This window comes from Oncorhynchus mykiss, chromosome 12 (assembly GCF_013265735.2).
Source record: "Oncorhynchus mykiss isolate Arlee chromosome 12, USDA_OmykA_1.1, whole genome shotgun sequence".
NCBI classification, from domain to species: Eukaryota; Metazoa; Chordata; class Actinopteri; order Salmoniformes; family Salmonidae; genus Oncorhynchus; species Oncorhynchus mykiss.
The window spans coordinates 77478576-77506308 of NC_048576.1; the positions used below are offsets into that span (position 1 = coordinate 77478576).

The 27733-nt window shown below is 44.5% G+C and overlaps 3 protein-coding genes across 4 annotated transcripts; 2 read left to right on the top strand and 1 right to left on the bottom strand.

The window, feature by feature from the left end:
• Positions 1–329: 329 nt before the first annotated feature.
• Positions 330–6084, top strand: si:ch211-106h11.1 (volume-regulated anion channel subunit LRRC8D). The gene is made up of 5 exons (XM_021625304.2): positions 330–779; positions 1386–2477; positions 2586–2836; positions 3564–3941; positions 4071–6084. The coding sequence occupies exons 2-5, from the start codon at positions 1551–1553 to the stop codon at positions 5191–5193; spliced, it is 2679 nt and encodes an 892-aa protein (XP_021480979.1). The 5' UTR covers positions 330–779; positions 1386–1550; the 3' UTR covers positions 5194–6084.
• Positions 6085–6762: 678 nt separating this feature from the next.
• LOC110538469 (ATP-dependent RNA helicase DDX39A) lies at positions 6763–13832 on the top strand. Of its 2 annotated transcripts, none has more exons than XM_021625306.2 (10): positions 6763–6919; positions 7863–8075; positions 8316–8443; positions 8549–8825; positions 9077–9195; positions 9327–9458; positions 9571–9680; positions 9868–10012; positions 10187–10334; positions 13610–13832. In XM_021625306.2, exons 2-10 carry the CDS (start codon positions 7868–7870, stop codon positions 13624–13626), a joined length of 1284 nt encoding a protein of 427 aa, XP_021480981.1. In that variant the 5' UTR covers positions 6763–6919; positions 7863–7867; the 3' UTR covers positions 13627–13832. The 2 variants fall into 2 exon arrangements, with proteins under 2 accessions (XP_021480981.1, XP_021480982.1); XM_021625307.2 differs by having other exon boundaries at positions 6779–6919; positions 7867–8075.
• A 1185-nt stretch (positions 13833–15017) lies between these two features.
• LOC110538468 (CCN family member 1) lies at positions 15018–22865 on the bottom strand. The gene is made up of 5 exons (XM_021625305.2): positions 22559–22865; positions 21325–21538; positions 20255–20659; positions 19726–19904; positions 15018–17468 (listed from the first exon to the last, which is right to left on the bottom strand). Exons 1-5 carry the CDS (start codon positions 22793–22795, stop codon positions 17163–17165), a joined length of 1341 nt encoding a protein of 446 aa, XP_021480980.2. The 5' UTR covers positions 22796–22865; the 3' UTR covers positions 15018–17162.
• Positions 22866–27733: the final 4868 nt, after the last annotated feature.

Sequence of the window (27733 nt, forward strand, 5' to 3'; positions counted from 1 at the left end):
ACCCTTGATTTACAGCGGTCCTCCCGCTCATTCGTCTCCAAATGTCCATTGATTGTTCGAATAAGTAACCCTATGAGTTCATTTTATTTATTTATTACGTTTATTTAAAAGGGACCATGTACAATTAATACAAATCTCACAAGAAATTTGATGCATTATAAGTTTAATTATATTTAGCCTAGCTAAACAGCTCATTAAGGCTTCACCTCCTTGGCCCCGGCAGCTGAACAGTAGCCTTCATCTTTTCGGTTTATTGGAGTCTCATTATACAAATTGTAAGCCTATAAGCTACTGTAAGAGGGAACATGTGCCAGCCAGGGTGAAATAAATAAGCACAAAAGGCACTGTATTTTTTTTGTAGTCAATTATTTTTTACATTTTTGTTTTGTTTGTAATAATACTTTTTGGGGGGGAGTAGGACTAGGCTACAGGCAGAGCCTTCTATTGCAATAAAAGGCTTTGGCTACGGACTGGGGTGAAATTAATTAGATTTCTTCTCAACATCTCACTTCGTCATGACAACCGTTAAAGAGCCAAAACCCCGTGTTTGTCACCACTGCTGCGGCGCTCCACTCTCAACACCAGTCACCGCCCGCAATAGAAAAAGTTTTTTATGAAGTTTCATTCTTGAGAGAACCGGACCGCACCGGACTAGTCACCCCAGAGCGATGCACCGCGCAATTCACTGTTGTTTTTCTAGACACCGTTTGAGCAGCATCCAGACAAGAAAACGTTTTTGTGAAAGAAAAAGCTGTCTGACAAACGTGCTGTGGTTACATGTAAGTTTTACTATTTTTGCTTGTTATTTAACAACGCTTGAGAATAATTAACGCATCTGATTTAATAACTGCTTAACTTTAAATGCAAATCTTAGCCTAAATATTGGCTACTAAAATACTGCATTCCAATGTCACACTCACATAAATGTGTAACACAATGCGAATGACACTTCCAATATTCTGTAGTACACTCTTCCTCGAGCGTACCCTGCCTGTCATAACCAGGGCACACTGGTATACTGACTAGACTACTGCCTTATATATGGCAGTGTGTGTCAGGGGGATGAAGAAGACAACCAGGAACCAGAAACGTCCTCTCATTCAGTTAAATCTACAGTCAACGACATGTCACATATTACCCTATTACCTTAAACTATATTACACAAGTCGTTTTGAATCATATTATTTTTCAGCAGGGTCGGGTAACCACTTTTAACTTTGTTTAACAAAGCTCTCTGTAACAGTTCTAAACCACAAGACTTGTTGGTTGGAGGGAAAACGTACTGGATTGAACTGGAGGCCAGTCTTATAAATGAATCTGTCTCCTATAAAGTGCTTTTTTCCCTGTCACTTCCTTTTCTGATTATTTTGTCTCTTTCCCAACAGTTAAATCTCCTACACCAGTGTTTTTTAAATGCTGGTCTGGTCCCACTGGCGGGCTACAACTGATTCCTTTCAGGTCTGGATCCTGGCACAATAAGCATTGGAGTTGGTGACAGCAGAATCACTATTCCACCATTTTGTTATTCAGTCCTTCACCTAGCATAAGCCATGTTCAGCCTGTCAGAGCTGGCCTCTCTGAGTGAGCGTCAGGGCAGCTCCAAGCTGCTGAAGCCCTGGTGGGAGGTCTTCATGGAGTACCTGGTGGTGCTGATGCTCATGGTATCTGTGTTGTCAGGCACCCTGTTGCTATCTCGAGACAGGGTGGTGTGTCTCCCCCTGGACCTCACTACCACCCCTACTAACCAGAACACCTCCTCCAGCAGTGGTGCCGTACCTCAACCCCACCCCCCTAACAGGCCCCCCACCAAAGCATCCCCCCTACCAGCCAACCCTTGGACCCCTGCTAGGGGCAGACGCACCCACCTGGACTACCAGCAGTATGTCTACATTAGCCAGGTGTGCTACCACGAGGCCCTGCCCTGGTACTCCCGCTTCTTCCCCTATGTGGCTCTACTCCAGTCCCTGGTGCTATTGGCCAGCGGTTGCTTCTGGTTCCACTTCCCCCTCACCTCCGCCCGCATAGAGCACTTCCTGACCATCCTGGCCAAGTGCTGTGAGTCTCCCTGGACCTCCCGCGCCCTGTCCCATGCCGCCCGCCAGGAGGAGGGAGGGGAGGAGACAGGCCCCCAGGATCTCCAAATGCCTCCTCCTACTCTCCTGTCTTCACTCTCCGTATCCCGCAACCGCCAGTCCAGCCTGGACTCGGGGACAGACAGCCCCCTGCTGGTGAGATCTGATAGCGCGTCCACTGCCGCCCCTCCCTCGCCCTGCCCCTCCACTCTCTCCCGGACCTCCTCCCTGTCCACCATGTCTCTGTCCCGGGCCCATGTCCCGGCTTCCAAATCCCCTGTGGTGCTGGATGGTTCACGGCGGGTTGCCAGTTTGGACCGGAGTGACGGGGAGCAGGCCAGGGCACTGTTCGAGAGGGTGCGCCGCTTCCGCTCCCACTGTGAGGACTCTGAAGTTATCTACAAGGTCAGGGGTCATTTACTGAACGTGTCTGAACTATTTTTTTGATGTATCTGTTTACCATACCACACCTTCACATTCACTATCCCTGTTTTCTGCTCTCTCCTGCATCAGGTGTACTTGGCCCAGACAGTGTTCAAGCTGCTGCTGGTGGTGCTGATAGTGGGCTACACCACTCCTCTGATGAGCTCCATCTCGTTCACCCACACCTGCCTGCCCCAGGCCCATGCCCTGACTGGCTACAGTGCCTTTGAGTGTACCCATGCCCTGGCCTCTGTCCTCCACAAGTTGCTGCTGGCCTACATCAGCCTGGTGGGGCTCTTTGGCCTGCTGAGCATCTACACCCTCAGCTGGATCCTCCACAGGTCTGGATAGCAGATTAGTGCCAACATTTTTATGAGTGTTGTGACTGTAATTTGCATTTTATTTTCCCATCTATTTTAATTGGCTTTGCTCTGCAGCCAGTGGTATAAAGTACTTAATTAAACATACTTTAAAGTACTACTTAAGTAGTTTACTTTACTAATAATATTTTTTTACTAACTTTTACTTTTTACTTTTCACTACATTCTTAAGGAAAATCATGTACTTTTTACAACTGACACCCAAAAGTACTTGTTACATTTTGAATGCTTTGCATGACAGGAAAATAGTAAAATTCACGCAATTCTCAAAAGAACATACCTGGTCATCCCAACTGCATCTGGTCTGGTGGACTCACTAAACACTAAATGCTTCATTAGTAAATGAAGTCTGAGTGTTGGAGTGTGCCCCTGGCTATCCGTAATTTAAAAAACTAGAAAATCATGCTGTCTGGTTTGCTTAATGTAAGGACTGTGAAATGATTTATACTTTTACTTTTGATAATTGAGTATATTTTAAGCCAAATACTTTTAGACTACTACTTTACTCAAGTGGTATTTTGCTGGGTGACTTTCACTTTTACTTGATTCATTTTCTATTAAGGCATCTTTACTTTTACTCAAGTATGACAATTTGGTACTTTTTCCACCACTGTCTGCAGCATGTTACACTCTTAGTACCTTTGTTGTTAACTATACAGTGCTCTGTTTGTGGTTGTGCACCCCTCAGCTCCCTGCGTCAATACTCCTTTAACAAACTGAGGGAGCTGGGCTCCATGAGGGATGTCCCTGACTTATGTAATGACCTGGCCTTCCTGTTACACATGGCTGACCAGTACGACCCCCTACTGGCCCAGCGTCTTTCCGTCTTCCTGTCACCCGTCAGCGAGACACGCCTGCTGGAGGAGAGCCTGGAGAGGCGCTGGGGTGCCGAGAGGCTACGCTCCATGACCACGGTCGACCCAGAGGGACGGCCCCTGCTGCAGCTGGTGGCCCTGCCGCGCCTGCCCCCTGCCCTCTTTACCCTCAGCCAGCTGGTAGTGCTCAAGCTGGAGCTCATCACGGACGCCAAGCTCCCCGCACAAGTGGCCAACATGACCTCACTCAGGTGAGCCATATAGCCAACAATGAAGCCACCAAATATTGAAATAATCTACATACAATATACACTTTATAGAAGTGTTTGGTTTGGTGTGTTCTAGACAAGGGGCTTCAATTGTTTTATATGTCACAACAGGGAGCTTCATTTGTACCACTGTACTGCAGCCATGCAGCCTGGTTCCCTGGTGGTTCTGCAGGAGCGTCTGGAGGCCCTGCACCTCACCTTCACCCAGGCTGCAGAGATCCCTGGCTGGGTCTACTCTCTCCGCGGCCTGCAGGAGCTGCACCTTTCTGGCCGACTGGGCTGCGAGGGCGGGGTGGGCCGTGGCTGGGCCCTGGGAAGCCTCCGGCAGCTCCGTCACCTCCGGGTGCTGGTCCTGAGGGGCATGCTGCAGCGTGTGCCCGGGGAGCTGGGGGAGGTGGCAGGGAGCCTGGTGAGGCTGGAGATCCACAACGAGGGCTCCAGGCTGCTGGTGCTGACGGGCCTGCGGCGTGTGGCCGGCCTGACCGAGCTGCAGCTGCAGGACTGCCACTTGGAGCGCCTGCCCTCTGCCCTGCTGGCCCTCACCAGCCTGCGCACCCTGGACCTGCAGCACAACAGCCTGCGCACCCTGGAGGAGCTCCTAGGGCTGGCACACCTCCGCCGCCTCTCCTGCCTCAGGCTGGCCCACAACCGTATTCTGGCCCTACCGGCTAGTGTTGGTGTACTGCGTGCTCTGGAGCTCCTGGACCTGGGGTACAACCAGCTCCAGAGCCTTCCCCTGGCCCTCTTCAACCTCCACCACCTACGTCGCCTCCTACTGGCTGGAAACCTGCTGGACGAGCTGCCAGCAGAGGTAGGGGCGCTGACATTTCTCACCGAGTTGGACCTGAGTGGGAACAGGCTGGAGAGCCTGCCTCCAGAGCTCTTCAGTCGCTGTTTGGAGCTGCGGAGCCTGAATGTATCCCACAACTCCCTGGGTTCCCTGCCTCCAGGGCTGAGCAACCTGAGTCACCTGTCCCGCCTGGACCTGCGCAGCAACAGTCTAGAAGAGCTGCCCATGGAGCTGGGCTGCTGTTCAGGACTGCATGGAGAAGGTCTGCTGGTGGAGGACTGGCTGCTCCATGCACTGCCACGACATGTGAAGGAGTTCCTAACCCAGTCTGGCTCTCATACCGGCAAATCCTTAGAATCACACTCCCGTCCAGACTCAGATAGCTTCCCCTACTTCTCGGCTACCCAGTGGAGTTTCTCCTCTGCTCTGGAATCACGGATATAGAATTAGAGATGAATATTGTCTAACCATTCATAGAATACATTCAACATCTTGTAGTGTCTGTATTGTTTCCGACAAATCATATATTTTTTACTGCTTATTTTATTTCTAACTACATTTTATTTTTTAACACCTCTTTTTCTTCTTGACCACTCTTTTCTATGTTTACTTGTTGAGTTTGTGGGGTACATCACTGCAGCTCTGACACATTCACAATCTTCCTAGACAAAAAGTGATTTTACATGAAAGTTCATAGACTTTGCTGCAGTGAAATGTTTGATGCCTTATGTTCCTGTACAGTTTATATAACATCCACATACGTAACCCTATGGAAAAACTGAGAAGTCTTTGCTTCCACTTTGAGAGTCCTCTACTCATTTCATTTCAAGGTAAAAACAGTATTTTGAAGGAGGCTGCGCTGGATGAATGCATGTCCTGCTACATTGGATTAGACATTGACATGGAACGATCGTTATTATCCCCATGGCGGAGCTCAGAGATCCCTCCACAGGCTTACTGAAATTCTGTGCTTTCTGGGACTTGTTTGTCTGAGGAGGACAATACCCTGAGCTCCAATGAGCTTATGAAGTTCAAAGGCCTAAACTGTACATGTGGAAAGACTGAAATTGGACAGACTGAAAGGACTTAAAAGACCAATAAGATTAACATTAACATTTATTCCTACTTGTTTTGCACATATTTAATCTTCAAAAAAGTCAAATTAATCTTACTAGCATTGGGTGCAACCTTTTGTGAAACTAATACTAACGTGAAACTAATACAATAGTGTGCTTGTTCAGAACATTAGCACATTATTGTGACTATAGAAATTATGAAAACTTGTTTTTAACTTTTTTGTATGGCTTATAATATTAATTACAGTACATACCCTTATTGGTGGATTTGGGACTATTTTATTGCATCACCTACAACGTAATACAAAACACATTCCAATGAATCGTTGCAAAAACATATTATTGAGTAAATTAAGTGTTTGTGTTCTTCTGTACACAAGACCATGGTCAATCTTAGTGACGGAATTAATTTAATAAACTATGAAAGTCCCGCCTACTTCTTGGATCATGTTCCATAATAATTTTTAATGAGATTTAACATGAAATCATAAAATTCATAAAAACGCGATCATTTATGATATATGTAAAATTATATTTGTTTTCGTGGCTTAATTTACTTCTGCCCAATACGTTGTTATAAGGTATTAGATTACAAAATATAAAACGCAATCTAAAATGTTATTGAAAGACAACAGGCGGACTTATATTTGTAGATTTTGCCCTTTGTCAATAAAAAAAAATCGCATTGTTTAGAAGCAAAGGCGACTCGAGCTATTGCACACGCTTACTTCACAGAGTAAGCGTTCCCTACCGGAAATATACAGATGCATGCTAGAACTGGCTAAAAGGATCTCGCTAGCTCGTGCTTGGCTCTTGCCCACTATTTCCCATTGGAAACGACAGTCTGTGGACTATCTTGGTTAGTTATAAAAATCTCTGACAGGAGTGCTTATCGTCACTATTGATTGACAGCTTGACTTGGCCAATCGTGATAGAATTAGGAGTATTTTCGTCAAATTGACACGTAAACCAACCAATGATATTACTGTATTTAGTGGAGGCGGAAGTTCCGGCTTGTCGTATAAACTGAGGCCTCCTCTCCATGTGGTTCTGAGGAGCATTTTTTGGAGGTTGAATTGTAACATCGCTGTAAGGTAAGACGGTAGCTAATATTGCTTAGTTGTGTCCTTTTGGGAATATTCTGGTTCTCGTAGTTGTATTATGAATCACCAACTGCTTTTGATGGTTTTCGGATAAGCAATATATTGGCAAATGCATTGTTAGTTCTGAGCAAGGCATCTGGAAGTAACGAAGGCTATTTTGCAAGCTAGGCTAGGACTAACGTTCGCTAACCAAAACCGATCAAAGTCGTGCAAAACATTGGAGTTAGCCACGTGTGGCTCTATATGTTGTGTAATTTGGACAGTAGTTGGTTTAGTTCGATAACTCGCTACATTGATAGTTTTATTAGTTAACGTTAGCTACCAGAACTGCTAGTAATTTAGCTAACTAGGTTGGCCTGAGCTGTGTGCGGCAAAAGCAGAGTCGATTCATGACATTGTTTGCGTTACTATACGGGTGTTACGTTACCAGAGGTATCTCTGATTTTACTCGTAAACAAGCTACGGAGCTAGCCAATACCAACCGTTGTTGACGAAACCTTTTGTAGTTGCTTACCATTTATAACAAAATGCTAGCTAGCAGCCATTGCCCCTGGTTTTGTTTGTAATACATAATTGAGCTGCTTATTTTGCTGTTGAACGTGGATAGTTTACAACTAGTTAACTACGTAACTTAACTGGATAGTCATGATGGCTTAGCTAGTTTGAGACGTTTTCTGCAACTGTCAACGTCATGATTTAGTTAAACGTTATGGTTTGATGTTACTGAATGTTAACTTAATAGTGCTCTGATGTAGACTAACCTTACCATGGATAGTGGCGATGTTGGTCTCTTAACTTTCAAATCTCCTAATTGAAAACATATTTTTATTTAAAAAAATAGGGTCTCGAGGACAATCTTTAGTCAAAAACAAACAGTGACAGCTAGTATGAATGACCAGCCATTATTACCCCCCACCCTCCTAATTTTTTTTAGACAGAATGGCTGAGAATGACGTTGACAATGAGCTGCTGGACTATGAAGAGGACGAGGAGCCTCAGGGAGCCCCGGAGACTACTGCCCCAGCAGGCAAGAAGGAGGTGAAGGGCTCCTATGTCTCCATCCACAGCTCTGGCTTCAGAGACTTCCTGCTCAAACCAGAGCTGCTCCGCGCTATTGTCGACTGTGGCTTTGAGCATCCATCTGAAGGTGAGTGCAATGGGTGGATGAGTGCTGGGAGTGGCATAAATGGAGGTCATGAATAGCAGTGGCATGTCTGTGGATACAATGGAGTGCCTGTATAGGAGGAGGCTGTGTCCAACGTCATTGGGTGTTGATGTTTCTACTTGTCAAAACTGCATGTGTTATGGTAAACAATGGCTTTTTTGTTCAGATAAAGGTGGTGAACTGCATTCAGGTATACTGACCAAATGCCTCATTGTTTTCCAGTTCAACATGAGTGCATCCCTCAGGCCATCCTGGGCATGGACATCCTTTGCCAGGCCAAGTCTGGTATGGGCAAAACGGCAGTGTTTGTTCTTGCCACACTACAGCAGATTGAGCCTGTGGATGGACAGGTCAGTATCTGCATTCTGCAAATGTCTCTTATGTCAAGTTTCAAATATTTGTTATGCATAACCCACAGGTGATCTATTCGCATCAAATACTACTCTTTTCTCTAGGTGTCAGTTCTAGTAATGTGCCACACACGAGAGCTGGCCTTCCAGATCAGTAAAGAGTATGAGCGTTTCTCCAAGTACATGCCCACAGTAAAGGCAGCCGTGTTCTTCGGGGGCCTGTCTATCAAGAAGGATGAGGATGTGCTGAAGAAGAACTGCCCTCACATTGTGGTGGGAACCCCTGGCCGAATCCTGGCCCTCATCCGCAACAAGACCCTCAACCTAAAGAACGTCAAGCACTTTGTCCTGGATGAGTGTGACAAGATGCTGGAGCAGTTGGGTGAGTCCTTGCTTATTATTCATGTCCTTTTTGGAAATTCTCCTTCACTCGACTGTTAATCCAACCCATTTTTGTTATTTACCCCCTGAAAAATGATTTCTATCAATTGCAATCTTGATTTGGGTTTCCCCACTGGAAATCTGTTGTTGCATATAGACTGAGTAAAGTGGATGTCTTGGTTCTTGGCTGTTCTGAGGGGTAGTTTGAGACTTGGCTGTTTTATCCATGGTCCCATTTCTCTCATGTTTCAGACATGAGGCGTGACGTACAGGACATCTTCAGGCTAACACCACATGAGAAGCAGTGCATGATGTTCAGCGCCACCCTCAGCAAGGAGATTCGACCGGTCTGCCGCAAGTTCATGCAGGATGTGAGTGCAGGGGGTAGCACTGCCACTTCATGCGGTTATGGACTCAAGTTGTTTGTAAAACAGCACAACTTTGCATTGACTTCATATAAGTATTTTTGTGGTTCTGAAGTGACATGCTCTGTCTCCTGTAGCCCATGGAGGTGTTTGTAGATGATGAGACCAAGCTGACGCTGCACGGTCTGCAGCAGTACTACTGCAAGCTGAAGGACAGCGAGAAGAACCGCAAGCTCTTTGACCTGCTTGATGTGCTGGAGTTCAACCAGGTAAACCCACACACTAATGGTATAACTTTTATCCCTGTAAGAAGTCTTATTTGTGCTGTTTCCTTGTAAATTTGTTTGCTATATTTCTGTAATGTCTCCTGTGTACCTCTAGGTGGTGATCTTTGTCAAGTCAGTGCAGCGCTGTGTGGCGCTCTCTCAGCTACTGGTGGAACAGAACTTCCCTGCCATTGCCATCCACAGGGGCATGGCTCAGGAGGAGAGGTCAGTCTCTGTTGCTTACATGCACGCTTTTCTCTCACATCTCAAATGAAAGGGAGCCCCAAATGCTGACTTTATGTGGCCGAAAGCCTCTTTAATTAACTCAGCACAGTTTCCTTCAAAGGGCAGCCTCTACATCTAGTAATACCTATAGCAGCTGTGTTAATCCTCTCTGGCTGTCTATCCCCAGGCTGTCCCGTTACCAGCAGTTCAAGGATTTCCAAAGGCGGATCTTGGTGGCCACCAACCTGTTTGGCCGAGGGATGGATATCGAGCGAGTCAATATTGTCTTCAATTACGACATGCCTGAGGACTCGGACAGCTACTTACACAGGGTGAGTCACATAACTGAAGGAGCCTCAAACACCTGTCTTCTGGTTGTGAATGGTATTTCCAAATACCGATTGCATCTGACGATTTCATCAACTTGTCATTGGCCTCTGTAGATCTCCCTCTAAAGGCTCATATTCTTTGAGTTGTCACCCCCATTTGACCCTTTTGCCCCTCAGGTGGCCCGTGCTGGGCGGTTTGGAACCAAGGGTCTGGCTGTGACCTTTGTGTCAGACGAGACCGATGCCAAGACTTTGAATGACGTGCAGGACCGCTTTGAGGTCAATGTGGCTGAGCTGCCAGAAGAGATCGACATCTCCACTTACAGTAAGTCTTTCTCCATCCTTATACACTCAAACTGGCATAACTATTACTCAACTTGCAAGAATTAAAAGTGGTATTTGTCACTGTCTGCTGATAGTTGTTTAATTCAATGTTTAAAGGGAATGAATGTAGCGGGTCAAAGTGACTTGGTGATCATAACAAATGTCAATGTGTCTGGGGTAAGCCGCATCTGTTAATCATTAGTACTCTAATGCTGGGCCTGAAAGGTCAGGGGGATATTGTCAGCTCATTGAAACCCCCAAGATAATTGCCTGGTATAATAACTCCCTTAGTAATGGTGGTGACTAGAGAGAATTGGACTGCCACATAGGGCTGTCCTCCACACAATATCTTTGCCACCCGAAAGTCATCTGTTCTTTTGACCAATCAGTTGGTCGACATTTTAAAGTGTGTTATTTATATATTTTTCCATAGCGCTTGTCTGATGCTTTAAGCCAGGGGTGTCAAACTCATTCCATGGAGGGCCTAGTGTCTGCTGGGTTTTGGTTTCTCCTTTCAATTAAGACCTACACAACCACATGTGAAGTTCCTTACTGAACAGTGACCTTGATGAATTAAGTCCAAGGGAGTAATTTTTTCCAACGATTGTTTACAGACAGATTATTTCACTTATAATTCACTATCACAATTTCAGTGGGTCAGAAGTTTACATACACTAAGTTGACTGTGCCTTTAAACGGCTTGGAAAGTTCCAGAAAATTATGTTATGGCTTTAGAAGCTTCTGATGGGCTTTTTTAAAAACCTTTTTTATTTAACTAGGCAAGTCAGATAACAAATTCTTATTTTCAATTACGACCTAGGAACAGTGGGTTAACTTTTTTGTTCAGGGGTAGAAAGACAGATTTTTACCTTGTCAGCTCGGGGATACAATCTTGCAACCTTTCGGTTACTAGTCCAATGCTCAAACCACTAGGCTATCATTTGGGTCAAAAAGGGGTGTGGATGTATTTCAAGGCCTCCCCTCAAACTCAGTGCCTCTTTGCTTGACATCGTGGGAAAACCAAAATAAATCAGCCAAGACCCCAGGAAAAAAATGTGTAGACTGTCTGGTTCATCCTTGGGAGCAATTTCCAAACGACTGAAGGTACCACGTTCATCTGTACAAACAATAGTACACAAGTATAAACACCACGGGACCACGTAGCCGTTCTGCTCAGGAAGGAGACTTGTTCTGTCTCCTAGAGATTAATGTACTTTGGTGTGAAAAGTGCAAATCAATCCCAGAACGACAGCAAAGGACCTTGTGAAAATGCTGGAGGAAACGGGTAAAAAGGTATCTATATCCACAGTAAAACGAGTCCTACATTGACAACCTGAAAGGCTGCTCAGCAATGAAGAAGCCACTGCTCCAAAACCCCCATTAAAAAGCCAGACTACGGTTTGAACTGCACATGGGGGGACAGATCATACTTTTTGGATTAATGTCCTCTGGTCTGATGAAACAAAAATGGAACTGTTTGGTCATGATGACCATTGTTATGTTTGGAGGAAAAGGGGGGAGGCTTGCAAGCCGAAGGACACTATCCCAACCGTGACGCATGGGGGTGGCAGCATCATGTTGTGGGTGTGCTTTGCTGCAGGAGGGACTGTAGCACTTCACAAAATAGATGGCATCATGAGGAAAAAGGTGGATATATTGAAGCAACATCAGTCAGGAAGTTAAAGCTTGGTCGCAAATGGGTCTTCCAAATGCACAATGACCCCAAGCATACTATCAAAGTTGTGGCAAAATGGCTTAAGGACAACAAAGTCAAGGTATTGGAGTGGCCATCACAAAGCCCTGACCTCAATCCTATAGAAAATGTGTGGGCAGAACTGAAGGCGTGTGCGAGCAAGGAGGCCTACAACCTGACTCGGTTACACCAATTATGTCAGGAATGGGCCAAAATTCACCCAACTTTCTTGAGGAAAGCTTGCGGACGGCTACCCTAAATGTTTGACCCAAGTTAAACAATTTAAAGGCAATGCTACCAAATTCTAATTGCATGCATGTAAACTTCTGATCCACTGGGAATGTGAAAAAATCATTCTCTACTATTCTGACATTTTACATTCTTAAAATAAAGTGGTGACTGACTTAGGTGGTGACTGACCTGACCTAGGACATGGAATGTTTACTAGGATTAAATATATTTGGCTATGGTGTATGTAAACTTCTGACTTCAACTGTAAATATCCTATAAATCACATTGGCTACGCATGGCCTGTCTGCAACAAACTCAAAACCTTATCAATTAGGTCCAGCCCGACCCGTGCGCTAGTGAACTTGCAACATTAAATAAAATACCCTGTTTTGCTGCACCAGTGAGCTCTGAACAGAAACCACTGTAGGCTATTTGTGCAAGGGATAAGAAGTAATCAGGTAGGCCTTTTAATATATATGTTTAAACATTTCCACTGGATCAGAGCATAACATTTTCCCCTTTCACTCAGTGGTTATCAAAAGAGACAGGGCAGGAAAGATTTTTCAAATACATTGAGTAACTATTGTCACTCTCAATGCATGTTAACAGACTTTGTTTTTGAGGTGACAAGTTACTTTAGAGCTCCAACTCATCAGTGGTGGTGAGTTAAGCCAATCAGAAATGCAGCACATCCCCCAAATGGTAGACTTTTAAAAAAATAAATAAGTGCCATTTGCAGACCATGTAGCCTTAGGCCTAAATTTATACTTAGTCAGTTGAGCATCCTTACTCAAAATTGACAGGAGCACTTTAAACAAGACAATTAGTAAGTGGAATTAAATGCATCTAAAGTTGTTTCTCAGTGTTGCATAGGTTGTGCGCTCTGACAATGAACAATAAGACTAATATTAAATGCATTAACAGAAATTATGGTAAACAAACACTAGATTAGAAATTGACTCAATCATGCATGTACTACTGGTGACTTAATGGGGAATTGATACACTAACAAAGGGCAAACGATTCTCATAATGAATTGGCGGGAGTGGGTTCTGGAGAGGTGTTGTGCATCTTCGCCGCCATCCCTGTGGCCTCTAGTGGATTAGTCCACAGACATGCGTGACTCACAGGTTTGTTTCACGCTCGACTCACAGGTTTCTTATGTGCCATAAAGACATGTGGGGTCAGCCCTAAACTGGGTAGGTCTTAGTGAATGGAGACTCCGTACATGTTTAAACGTATGGTGAAAAGCTGGAATGCCCAGCTGGTGCTTATGGAGATGGTCTTCAGAAGTGTCTCTTCTTGCCTTTCTCACCCACCACTTTTTTTAATCTCTATTTTTTTTCTTCTAGTTGAGCAGTCCAGATGAGTCCTCCATCCCAGAAGAAATGTCCCCTAACCCTGAATCTGTCCTTGTTTGGATGAAAAACCTTCCTCGCTGTTTTATTTTAAAGCTCTGTTCTTTGACTGTTCACCAAATGTATTTTTATTTTATCATTGGGGGTTGTCTGGTTTTAATTTTGTGTTGTGGTTTATTTTTGGTCAATGAAATTAAAACTTTTTTATAAAATTCCAGTTTCTGATCCAATTTGACAGGTTACATGTTACTTACAATGGTGTGCGTATTAAGAAATTCTTCAAGTGACTTTATTTTTGCTAGTTAAATGGGACCATAAATTCCCCATTCAGAATGATTTCATGCGAGCTTACAAACGTTGGGCCCAATCTAAAACGCATCAGGAAAGTGTATAAAAAGCTTCTTCGAAATGACTCTTTACTGTGAGTCCCAAGCATGTGGTGGTTGCATGCTGGCTCACTGACAAAGCTGGGAAATCTGGGCACAACTTCATTCTTTGTAAGGGCTTGTAAAAGGAGGGACCGTCACGGCTTATTTGGAAGAACCAGAGTGTCTGCTGGTGCATGACTGACCCCAGGGATCATGGCTCTATTATTGGGAGCATCCTTCCATTGGGTAATCACATCTGCCTAATGGTAAACTTATTTATACAGGAATCAAACTGTTATAAGGGTGTCCTATCAAATAAAACAACCTATTAATGCTAATTGGCCACATCTCTAGTGTTTGAACCATATTTTCCCAGATATCTTTAGTGAAACCGGGTTGTGACAGTATAGCCGTTTTCATTACAGAAGTCATTGGATGAAGGCCTCTTCTGTACGGGAGTTATGTTTAGTGGCTTGACTGAACATTACCGCAAGCATTGCGTGTTATGGTTTGGAAAGCACAAGACATTTCATATCAGCGAATGTATTTTCCAAAATAAGTTTAATATGTATATATATATATATATATATACACACACCTTTTTATTAGGGTTAGTGTTCCCACCAGACCACATCTCCATGTTAGTGTTTGTTTACGGGAAACTGCGGGTTATCTAGCTCGCCCCGAACATGTGGAAGAGTAGCTTTGTCAGAGGCACCTGTATAGAGCTGTGAAACTGCTATACAGTTTTAATCGCTGATTAAAGATGAGGGCCTTATTTTTCGACAGCTGTATCGCAAACAGACGTTTCTTAACGGTGAAACTCCACGTCGGGTTTGTAGTTCACATGACCCAGTCGTGGGCGACGCTGAGAACTGTAGGGAGAAGGCCGACAGAGCTAGGAGTGCAGGCGTGACTTTTGTAGCGGTTTAGATTTTTTTCTTGTTGCTTAACCTAAAGCTCCCAACCTGCTACGTAATTCACTTCCGGTTGTAGAGGTACTCTAGGTGGAACTGAAAGGGTGCACTTGTTCGTTAGATAATAAGTCAACATACTTTATTCCAAATGCAGCATGAATTCAATTAGCCTGTGAATCAAAGTTAGGACAAAACAACCAGATATGCTTTTATACAAATTTTCAATCACTTGCTCAATAAAGCGCAGAGATTGGAAATGGCAGTGTGTGCTGTGCCCACATCAGAGCCCAGACTTGCTCAGTGCTAGCTATACATGGACTGGTTCATTGGTTTTAAGTTATAACTCAAATGGATTGGTCTGTATACAGCAAACAAGGATGCATCTGTACATGGCTGCTCTATAGTGTCGTTATAAAACCAAAGACTTCTCAAATCACAATCTACATAGGTAAGCATGATGGCAGTGTCTAACCAATCAGAACGTCAATTTTTATTTTACAAAGTCAATCACCTAACAGGCTGTGAGGCTACTATGAACACCTGTCCCAACCTAGAAGTTGTACAAAAAGTTGAATCATATAAAAATAACACTCATGGCTAATGTAATATGGGCTTCAATATTTGAATCCTCTAATACTTTTCATGGAGTCAGAGGGAAAAGCATGTTAATTACATATATACCACTCAGATTCAGTCATGAACAAGGCTAAGGTGCATGAATTATCAACCCTTCCTAATAGGGAAGAATTTGGCATTTTAGTCATTCTAAAGAGGTCCATGTCTCACCCATACAGAATCTTAACCTCCAACTTCAGACAACTGGTATGCTAATCTCTTCGAGGTGCTATAACAGACTACTGACATGTCTATGCAAAGGAGGCCATTTGTAACCATGTAGTGCTGACCCCTTTGTAGTGTCCTCATGTCCGCTTCAGTCTCTAATGAGCAGGATATTGTCGACATGTCAACCTTCAATGGCAGAGAGCAGATTTAGACACCTCAAACATAAAGCAACATGAGTAAGAGTTTTGTTTTGTGGAGTATTGTGGATCAGTTGCTAGATTACAGGCCAGATTGAGTCTGAAACGGTCCCGCCCGCTAGTTACAAATTACATGTTTACTTCATATGCAGGCATTTTTATTTTTATAACAAACCAGAGGGTGGCTGAGGCTTTTTCTACCCCTCAGTCAGGATTGTAATTTGCTTCAAATCAGCAACAGGACTTCTCAATGCCAGAATCCAAGGCTTGTTCCGCTGGCGCTAGGTTAAATGTCTCACTGTTTCAGGGCTGAGGCATGGAGGAGTAAAAAAAATGGGGACTGGTCCAACATCTAATGACCTATCACACACACACAAAGCCTCAGCCAACAGCTTCTGCGCCAGTCTGTCTCTAACCATAACATCTCTCCTTGGGGAGTTGTCTTCGTCCACTATTGCTCAGGTAATGTGGCTGTTTGACAGTGAACACTGGTGAGACCAGGAGTCAAGTCCCAGACCTCATGGAACTCCCCTCTCTCTGCTGACAGATCTCAGCTGTTTTGTCTCTCTCAGGGCCCTCCGGTCATGCCGCTCCAAACATAGCATCGCTTCTCTCATTGGCAACCACTGTCACAACAAATATCATTACAAATACAAAAATGTCCCTTCTAGAGCATTCTGTGGAGTGTCCATCTTCTGTCCCACAAAAACATTCTTTTAGTGTCTTCATTTGGTTACGCAAATAGAAGGTATTGGAAATCTACTGGAGAAGTCACTGTTTCTATGCAAGTCTGATTCTCCTTCCACTCAAACCAGACCTGCTTGCCATTGACAGGCCTACTCTATGCTGGCCATCACCATGAAATGAAACACCTTGCCATCCTACGTCCACAAGTCTACTGGGTGTGTGTGCAGCAGCTGGGTTGGAGTCTGCATTGGGTGTGTCCCACGTTTCACTATTGTCCCCAAAGTGTGGGTTCTGTCCCAGAGTACAGTAGTGCATGGGGAGTGACAAAATAGTGACTGGGAAAATCCATATTTGTCTATTTACACACTTTGATGAACCACAAAGGACCGGGTGTCTACTCTAAGGCCGGCACTAGTCACTCATCTCTGTCCAGAATGCAGATCAACCAATCAAATTCCTTCACCCAGGCCTCCCAAAACATGCTCCAAGAGGGTGGTGGGGATCTTTGCATCTGGCTACTCTTAGGACTACTACTCTATCAGGGGCTTGGTGGGGGTAAAGTGATTGGGAGCGAGTGAGGGATTTGAGGGGGACGCTAGTCGGAGAACTTGTGTGTGTCTCCGTAGAGCCACTGCTGGGGCGGGAGGGCAACCTCGTTCAGATGACTGCACTTATCACTGCACTTGCAGGACTGCACGAACATGACAGAGTGGTCGAAGCGCTCGCCATCAGGGCAGGCAAAGGTCACGGAGGCGGTGCGTGTGCGGCGGGGCGAGCAGCAGCGGCCGTCCACACACACGCCGCAGTAGTTGGGCCGGTAGAGACGCATGCTGCGGCAGCCAGCATAGGACAGACGCAGGGGCTCTGGGGCCTTGTGGGTACGGGAGCACTTCCTCCCTTTCTGTGGAGAAGAGAAAGAGTCTGGGTTAGTCACTGTACAATCCCAGTGAATCACAACTACAGTTATGCTGGCACAGGGAGAGAAAATCTGAGGAAAGGTCAAAACAACAAGACCAGGGCTAGAGAGGGGCATGGTGATAGTATGGGTGGGTGGGCATCCAACAGTTATGAGGTGGCATAGTGTCACATTAACGCCCCAACAATTCTCAAAACACAGAGAGAACATTAAGACAGGTGCCTAACAACCAGACTCATCAGTGAATCACTGCTCTGGTGAGATGTGGAGAGTGTTTAAGGGTGTTACATGAAATGAGAGAAAGCGAGGGAGTGGGAGAATAGAGAGCGCTTTGCGTCATACACACAAGAGCCTATTAACACAACACACAGACCTGGGCAGAGTGGGAGAGGCTGGTAGCATGGTGGATGTGGCTACATGTTAGCTCCCACAGAACTCAAGGATAAGAGTCTACATTCCACTGTCACAACTATTTGGTGCCTTGTACTGTTGGTCTTCAGGTCTTCTAATGAAGCTTTTTCCATTCACAGTTCAGTTGAACTTGTTCCACAGCAACAGTACTGTGAATAGAGTGGGCTCAGACACACACTGGGGGAGCTTGCCAGAGGGAGGGGCACGTAATACATGATATTAATATGGATGTGGGCACACCCCTGTCCACACAGTCTCTTAAGGTTTAGACTGGGATGCAGGCATTGACCTAAATACATGTACCTACAATGTATGAAGACCGGGGGACTATTAAATGGTTGCCACACCAAAATGGTGACCGCTGCAATCCCTTCCTTAAAGGCGGGCTGAACTTCCTGAATTAGCCTCGGTTTCAATTCTCCTCATTAGAAAATGCGACTGAGAACGAGATTTGGGTCATGGAGGAGTGCTTTGATGTGGGTGTCTCGTGTGTGTGTAAGAATGTGGGAAGCGTTTGTACTTTCACTCTGCCAAAAACAGTCCACAGTCACTCATTCTTCTAGATCAAGGGTTCCCAACCTTTTTTCCTCCAGGGCCCCCTATTTCACGTAAAAATAAAAAAAATAACATTTTTAAAATCAGGCCCCCCTTTATTTTTTACATGATTGTTTATTGATTTAGCCTTTATTAATTACACGACCAGCTTGATTTGGTTTAATGTGAAGTACTTAGGGAAATATTATTTGAAGCTAATTTCCTGCAATTCTCCGTAATTGAACAAGACTCGACATCTTTTTGATAATAATCCAAAATAAGTTCTAGTGTTTTATGATATTTATATGAACTCTCAATTTAATTATATATATTTTCTTGTAAACAAAGTGAATAGATCAATTGATAGCGACAGTCACACATTGTATAAGATTACCTCTCAAGCACAGTCCAATTTCTTTGAGTCCTTGACTTTAGAAGGTCGTAGCTCCGCTTCTGAACGTTATAGAGCCAAACCAAATATATTCCCATGTGCATCAGTCGAGTGTTTCTCTGGCATTTTACCACTTGTTTCTAGCCTAAAGTGTCACCGATGTATGCGTCATCTCAAATCAAGGAATGTCCCACGCCCCACCACGAAATGTTGGCATACCCTATGGGGGGCCGTGACCCATAGGTTGGGAACCCCTATTCTAGATAACGTTAAACAGTCTAACCAAGTCTTGTCTGGAAGTAGACTAGCTAGCCAGCTAGCCAACTTCTGTCGACGATTAGCTTCAGCTGGCCAGTGAACAACCATGGCAAATTTGGTTTGATAGCATATCTGTGTGGCTAGTTGGGGACCGTCAATAAATTACAATGTAAATGGGACAATATTTTCATGTTGCACATCTTTCAATTGTCTAATTAAGTACTTTCAATATATGCATTTAATTTCTACAGCTTCTAATTAAATCAAATTTGTAGCTGTTGGCATTTTAACATATTGTCCCATGTACATTGTGTGATTTACTGGTCCTTAGCCAGCCCCATAGTGATATTGAATGTCAAACCAAATTTACCTTGGGGCATTACGATTGGGGTGTGTGCAGCTGGTTTCCAAATTGATGATTACTTGGGTGCTGTGGGCAGGATTGAAATAAACCCCAAAAATCTGTTGTGGTACCCTTCATTCTGTGACATACCATTTTTTCCTAATTATCTCACAAATCTCAGTTTGGGATGAGACTGACTTTATGACCCAAATGATCCTATTTACACTTTGTAGTCAATTTTGGCAATTTTTATACCCTTTACACACACACACACACACACACACACACACACACACACACACTACCTTGATGGGGATGGACATGGAGCTGCAGGGCCGGATGTTGCACAGACGCGTCTCCTTTACTAGCTTACACTGGGCGTTGTCATTGGTGACACGAGAGGACACGGCCATCCCACAGCTGCGTGAGCATTGGGACCAGCTCGTGGTCTGGACCACACACTGCCCTCCAAACTGCCTCCATGCTGGACGGAAGGAGAGAGTGGGGGAGAGAGGACCAGAGGGAGAGGCAGAGAGAGATGTAAGCACACTGGCCTCATTCACAGAACAGGCAACACTGACGCATAGAGGAGGGTGATTACAGAGAAGGAAAAGCTGGACGACAGAGGTATACGCTGTGAGAGTGGTGTGTGTGCCTCTGGTGCACAAGTAGTCAGTGGAAAACATGGTACACTCACACACACATGCAGGGAGATGCAGGGGAAAGGCACAGTGGGTCTGTTTGTGAGTCGGGGGCGAAAACACAAACATGGCGTTTTACTGCGGGGAGGAAACAGACGGCGCTCTAAGGCGACATCACGGCGCCCTCTCTTACCCGCCAGGTGCTTGTGCCTGCGCAGCTTGTCCCACGTCTTCTCTACCTCCACCAGCTCGTTTCCCATGGTATCCTTGGGTTTGTAGTGGTATGGTTTGTAGGGGTAGGCAGGGTAGGGTATGAAGGGGAAAGGCGGGTAGGCTGGAGGCAGTGGGTGCCCGTGTACTGGGGGTACAACGGATGAGCCCTTGTGGCAGTCGATACTGAGGCAGCACTGCCCAGGCACCTTGACCATGCGCGGGGCAGGGCAGGAGGGTGATGCCAGAGGCACGTGGCTGGGGCACAGAGGCACGCAGCCCACCGCCCCGTCAATGCACGTACACTGGTGCTTGCAGCCAGCCCGGAAATTCTCCCCATTTTGGTAGATCCGTCCGCTGTATTCGCAGGGGCGACCCTCGAGCTTCGCTGTTATAGGAGACAGATAAAAAAAAGGAAAGACAATGATGTCTGTATGTAGAAGGATCTGAGGTATCACTAGCCTATGGCCATGCCTTTGGTTGTATTGCTTAAAACACAATGAGTTCAAGTTGAGTGAGGTAATAAACAAAGTGGAGGAGGGGGACAACAGAGACAAAGGAATAGAGAGAGAGAGAGAGAATGGGCACATCAACAAGAATGGTCCAGAACTAATTGTGTATTAGAAGTAGGAAGTGACGTGACAGTAGAGGAGGTAGACACTCTATCCCTAGTTTAATGAAGGAGCCTCTATTCTTAGTCCAGAGAGGAATTTTGACTTGTTTACGATGTCGTTCCGCTTCAATCCCTCTGCGGGACTTCCATACAACGCCCCCAAATACCCTCCTTTATATAGAAACCACCCCCCTCACATAAAAATACCCGTCTGTGTGTGCGCGCATGCGGCAACTCACGGACCTAGATAAATGCATTCTGCCCCCTGCTCTCAGCAGTGTGGCTCAGGAAGATGCTCTCTCTTCTAAACATGGCACCAGTTTCAAACCCCAGATCCATATCAAAGACAACCAACATTCACTTTTCATTGAATCCATACAACCCCAGACTAAACCCAACCCTCGTGAACCCTGACAACCCCGTTTGTATTGTGTACATACCCCTGCAGATGCCCTGAGTGTGGCCCACGTCATTGCCATAGTTACACTCCAGCCCCTTGTGGTGGTCACAGGGGTGTGAGTCGTGGCAGTCCTGGTTGAGCTGGGCAGCACACACCTTACAGCAGCCACAGCCGCCAGGTACAGAGCTGACCCCCGGGGGACAGGAGGGGGGTCCTGCCGGGCACTCACACATCACAGGGCAGCCAGCTCTCACCTGGTTGGAGGGAATGGTGCAATACAGAGGATTAAAAAAAGGATTTCAATGAGAGCAGTTCATAGTCTAAACAATAATAGAGCGAGAAACTGTTTGTTTCAAGTGGAGTCAGGCTACACAGAGCACAGAAGATCTTCAAAGTGTGTTTGGCTTAAATATTCACTAAATATCCAGTAGCACTAACCCCCTGGGACACTTTCCCACTCTCTGTTGCTGTCGCCTTCCTCTTGGCAGGGATGAAAGAGAAATTCAATGTGACCCCCTCCCTGAGTCCCAACACCACAGCCCCCCATAACCCTGATAAAAAGGTTTTGGGTCTGCCTGTCTACAGCCTGTCTACAGGATAAGACTATCCGAAGTATCCCTCTGCTGCCATGCCATCCTGGGCCAGGGGGATTGAGTGGTGGGGTCTAAATTGTTTCCACACAGCGGGTTCCATCTATTTCCAGACCTGAATGTGTCACTTTTCATCTCAGTTTGGGAGCCCTAATTGGGTTCTTGTGTACCACTGGGGGTTTAGAGGGCAGTAGTGGTCCAATATTCCAATGATATTCAGGAACCCAGGTAAAACATGAGCACTTGAGTCAGGTTCTGTCATGTCGTGCATTAGATTCAGATAACTACACTGTTCCTTTCTGTCTCTATCTTAGTGTATAGAAGACACTATGGTCAACATCACTTTCATTAGAGTACAGTACCCTATTTTTGTTTTATGGAAACATATTTAGTAGTGTGGTGGCACCATCTGGCCATAAATGTTCACTGTAAAGGTAAAACGACAGCATTTACTCAACTGTAACATCAAATTCACAGTGCATTCACATTAACGCAATATTCAGAGACACAAAGGCATTTCTTATAACGCTGAAGACAAGAGGACCAGTACGCTTGTCGGTGGCGCAGTCTGTTGACTACCCGCCACTGTGGTGACAGGAGACCGACCCGACACGTGAACTTCTATTTACAATGTTTACACAAGCTTGGCTGAAGCCAAAGTACAAAAACATTGCACACACTTACCAAGGCAACAGTCGTCATTTGAAACAGAACAAGCAATATGAACGTCCTCATGTTGTCAAATGACAATTGAATGAAAAAATAAAGAAAATATAACTTCTGCCACAAGAAGATAATTGTTGTTTTCGTCCACGTACAAAACCCCACAACGGGAACTGTCAAACAAGGCGCAGTAATTCCAAAGTTAATGTGTAGTGTTCTTCCTAGAATATTAACACCGACACATTTTAATCGATTCATTTTTGCAGCTCGGTTATATATTGTCCCCGTGCTTTTTGTTGCAGCTCCGCCTACCACATTCGGGTTAGCCAATTAAGAGGCGGGCATGAGGCCAGGGTATTCCAAAGGGGGATGAGAGGTTTGAGGCGTGGCCAACTATGAATGCGTTCATTCATAAAATAATCTGAATTACTACATTCCAGAGAGGACCTGGCTTTTGGTGTTTATTTATTTTTGTTTTAATTAAAATAATATTATTGATGCTTTTAAGTTGTTTTCACACGCATACCTCTGTCCAGCTGCTGTTTTGTAAAAGGCAAGATAAATATACTCAGCTGGCTAGTGTGTGCTACATTAATACTGGAACAGCCATAGAAAACAGTTAGGAATTTGGTCCCCTTCTTTATAAAAATACTTGACGAGGAGAGCGAGACGGATAAAGTATACATATAGATGGGCGTGTAGACGTTTCAGTGGAATTATCTCTGATATACCAAAATATTGCACAAGTCTACCAAGGTGGTGGTGGAAATGATAGCGATAACTCCCCTTTCAATCTATCACTCTCTCCTCCTTCCATATCCTGTCTGTCGTCAACATCCATCTCTACCCTTCATAGATTCCCTTGATGCCCCTCTAGGTGACCTTCATTCGTCGCTCTCTCTTCCTCTCACAGACATTTATTGAAGGGAGTGTGCTAAAGGTCCAGTGGTGGTGAGTCCAGACCAAAGCAGAGCGGAACGGAGGTGAGAACAGTCGGGCTAATCCAGGGCTCGCTCCCATGGACACGGACACAGGAAGCTCTCGGTTTACCTGAGCTGGAACACACTTTGACCAGAGAGTGTGCCCTGTTACACACTGATACTGTGTTAGAGGTAGACATACATACAACAATCCACTGACACACTGTTAAACTGTACAGCATATCATGCAAACATACAGTACCAGTCAAAAGTTTGGACACACCTACTCATTCAAGGATTTCTTTATTTTTACTAATTTTCTACATTGTAGAATAATAGTGAAGACATGAAAATTATGAAATAACACATGGAATCATATAGTAACCAAAAAAGTGTTAAATCAAATATATTTTATATTTGAGATTCTTCAAAGTATCCACCCTTTGCCTTGATGACAGCTCTGCACACTATTGGCATTCTCTCAACCAGCTTCATGAGGTGGTCACCTGGAATGCATTTCAATGAACAGGTGTGCCTTGTTAAAAGTTAATTTGTGGAATTTCTTTCCCTAATGTGTTTGAGCCAATCAGTTGTGTTGTGACAAGGTAGGGGTGGTATACAGACCACATCCATATTATGGCAAGAACAGATAAGCAAAGTGAAACAACAGTTTATCATTACTTTAAGGTATGAAGGTCAGTCAATCTGGAAAATGTCAAGAACTTTGAAAGTTTCTCCAAGGGCATTCACAAAAACCATCAAGCACTATGATGAAACTGGCTCTCATGAGAACCGCTACAGGAAAGGAAGACTCAGAGTTGCCTCTGCTGTAACGGATACATTCTTTAGAGTTAACTGCACCTCATATTGCAACCCAAATTAATGGTTCACAGATAGACACATCTCAATAGACACATCTCAACATCAACTGTTCGGTGGAGACTGCGTGAATCAGGCCTTCATGATCAAATTGCTGCAAAGAAACCACTAGTAAAGGACATCAATAAGAAGAAGAGACTTGCTTGGGCCAAGAAACACAAGCAATGGACATTAGACCAGTGGAAATCTGTCCTTTGGTCTGATAAGTCCAAATTTGAGATTTTTGGTTCCACCACCATGTCTTTGTGAGATGCAGAGTAGGTGAATGGATAAACTCCGCATGTGTGGTTCCCACCGTGAAGCATGGAGGAGGAGGTATGATGGTGTGGGAGTGCTTTGCTGGTGACACTGTCAGTGATTTATTTAGAATTAAAGGCACACTTAACCAACATGGCTTCCACAGTATTCTGCAGCGATATGCCATCCCATCTGGTTTGTGCTTAGTGGGACTATAATTTGTTTTTCAACAGGACAATGACTCAAAACACACTTCCAGGCTGTGTAAGGGCTATTTAACCAAGAAGGAGAGTGATGGAGTGCTGCATCTTATGACTTGGCCTGCACAATCACCCAACCTCAGCCTAATTGAGATGGTTTGGGAGCAGTTGTACCGCAGAGTGAAGGAAAAGCAGGCAACAAGTGCTCCGCATATGTGGGAACTCCTTCAAGACTGTTGAAAAAGCATTCCTCATAAAGATGGTTGAGAGAATGCCAAGAGTGTGCAAAGCTGTCATCAAGGCAAAGGGTGGCTACTTTGAATAATATAAACATATTTTGATTTAACACTTTTTTTGTTACTACATGATTCCATATGTGTTATTTCATCGTTTTTATGTCTTCACTATTATTCTACAATGGAGAAAATAGTCAAAAATAAAAATCCTTTAATGAGTAGGTGTGTACAAACTTTTAACTGGTACTGTACACTGACACGAACTGTGACGACAAAGTGTGCCGCATTGCACGCTGTTTTACTGAGTAAGACACGCAGACTGTACACACACATACACACACTCCTTTATCCTCTTCCCACTCAATCCATCTCTGTCTCTTCCTGACTGTGTAATGAGGTGATGTAATTGGTCAAGGTAAGAAGATCCCTCCCAGCGAGCAAAAATGGAGGGGTACGTAATAGATGGACACACTCACAGCCATGTTGTTGTTTTAATATTTCCTCAAAGCTTAGGCTACCATGACTCATCAAAGGACTTGTCCTTTCCACTGTAGTCTGAACTGGTCCCACCCAATGCATGCATACACTTTCCAATATATAACACCAACAGAAAACATACACGCACAGACACTCAAATTCACACACACACTTCTATCTCTCTCTCTCTCTCTCTCTAATGAGATGGATATTCACGCATAGACATTGCAAGTGTTCAATGACCTTTCTGCTGACCTTTGCATTCTATGTTGATAGCAAACGTCAACTGGTAATAGCTAAAGTGACACCGTTTTTTTTTTCTTTCAGATCTTTGACTACTTCAGTGGAAATCCCTCCCTGTTTATGATCAAATGGAATTCACAGCGGTAAGCGGGAAGGTAAAGGGGGAGAGGAAGGAGCGGGAAAAAGGTGGGCGGTGGCAGCTGAGGAAGAGATCAAACATTATACTTTCATAAACAAGTCTGTGGAAATCAGTGGAGGCTGCTGAGGGGAGGACGGCTCATAATAATGGCTGGAACGGAGCGAATGGAATGGAAAGGGGGTTACCTAGTCAGTTGTCCAACTGAATGTATTCAACTGAAATGTGTCTTCCGCATTTAACCCAACCCCTCTGAATCAGAGAGGTGACGGCATCAAACCATGTGTTTAAAGTATTTGAAACCATTCAACTCATCCTCCCCAATTAAGATGTCACAAAGCTTCTGTGGTGGAAATAGAAAAAGAGAGGGAGAGACTGAGAACAGAGAGAGAGAGTAAAGAAGGGGGATAGTTCTGTGGGATCACTGAAAAGAAAGATGAGGTCTGCCATTTCATGACTGGCAGTTCAGACCCAATACCTCCATTACCAACTTTTATTCCAAAACAACAGAACAAGTTGGTTCCATGAGGAAGGTAAAAAAAAAAAGATGGTCAGATGGAGGGAAGGCATGGGGTGTGTAAGAGGTATAGATAGTGTGTTTAAACCACAAGAGGTTGATGGTACCTTAATTGACCATGTTGTTGCTACCATACTGTGTTGTCATGTGTTACTGCCTTGCTATGTTGTTGTTTTAGGTCTCTCTTTATGTAGTGTTGTGTTGTCTATCTTGTTGTGATGTGTGTTTTGTCCTATATTTTAATTTTATATTTTTAATCTCAGCCCCCACCCCATAGGAGGCCTTTTGCCTTTTGGTAGGCCGTCATTGTAAATAAGATTTTGTTCTTAACTGACTTGCCTAGTTAAATAAAGGTTAAATATATACAAAAAAAATAAAAACTATTTGAGAGGACCTGCTTGTGGTAATTGTTGGAGAGGAATTGGTGAAATGGTATCAAACACATAACCATATGCCATTCCATTTGCTCCCTTCCAGCCATTATTATGAGCCGCCCTCCCCTCAGCAGCCTCCACTGGTTTACACATGCGAGGCGAAGGGTGGAGGATTAGAAGAGAAGGGGGACAGGTGTGGAGTGTTTGTTAAGGTCAGGAGGGAGCTCTTGCTTGCCACACCTGTTGAGGTGCATTCTGTTACACAAAAACACACACACATTTTTGTGCACTACAACTGTATGTATATGTTCAAATCACATCAGCATTGGGTGTGTGTCTCAATGCTGGCACATGGGAAGGGACAGGGTGACTAGGAGTGAGAGAAAGAACACAGCCTGTTCTAAAACAAGTGAAGAGAGAGAGGTTATGGGAGAGAGAGGGAGAAAAGAGGAAAGAGAGAGAGAGGGAGAAAAGAGGAAAGAGAGGAATTTAAGTACCACAGTTATTTTTAAACCTAGAACAGGAACTCTTCTGTTGACTTCCACACTGGTAGAAGAGTAGAGCAGCACGGAGACGGAGAGGACAGAAACATACACACACACACACGTCCCTTGTGCACCTACACACATGTGCACTCCTCTACTGCTACACACTATCAGGTTTAGCTCCCTCCATGCATTTACAGTGCCTTGCGAAAGTATTCGGCCCCCTTGAACTTTGCGACCTTTTGCCACATTTCAGGCTTCAAACATAAAGATATAAAACTGTATTTTTTGTGAAGAATCAACAACAAGTGGGACACAATCATGAAGTGGAACGACATTCATTGGATATTTCAAACTTTTTTAACAAATCAAAAACTGAAAAATTGGGCGTGCAAAATTATTCAGCCCCCTTATGTTAATACTTTGTAGCGCCACCTTTTGCTGCGATTACAGCTGTAGGTCGCTTGGGGTATGTCTCTATCAGTTTTGCAC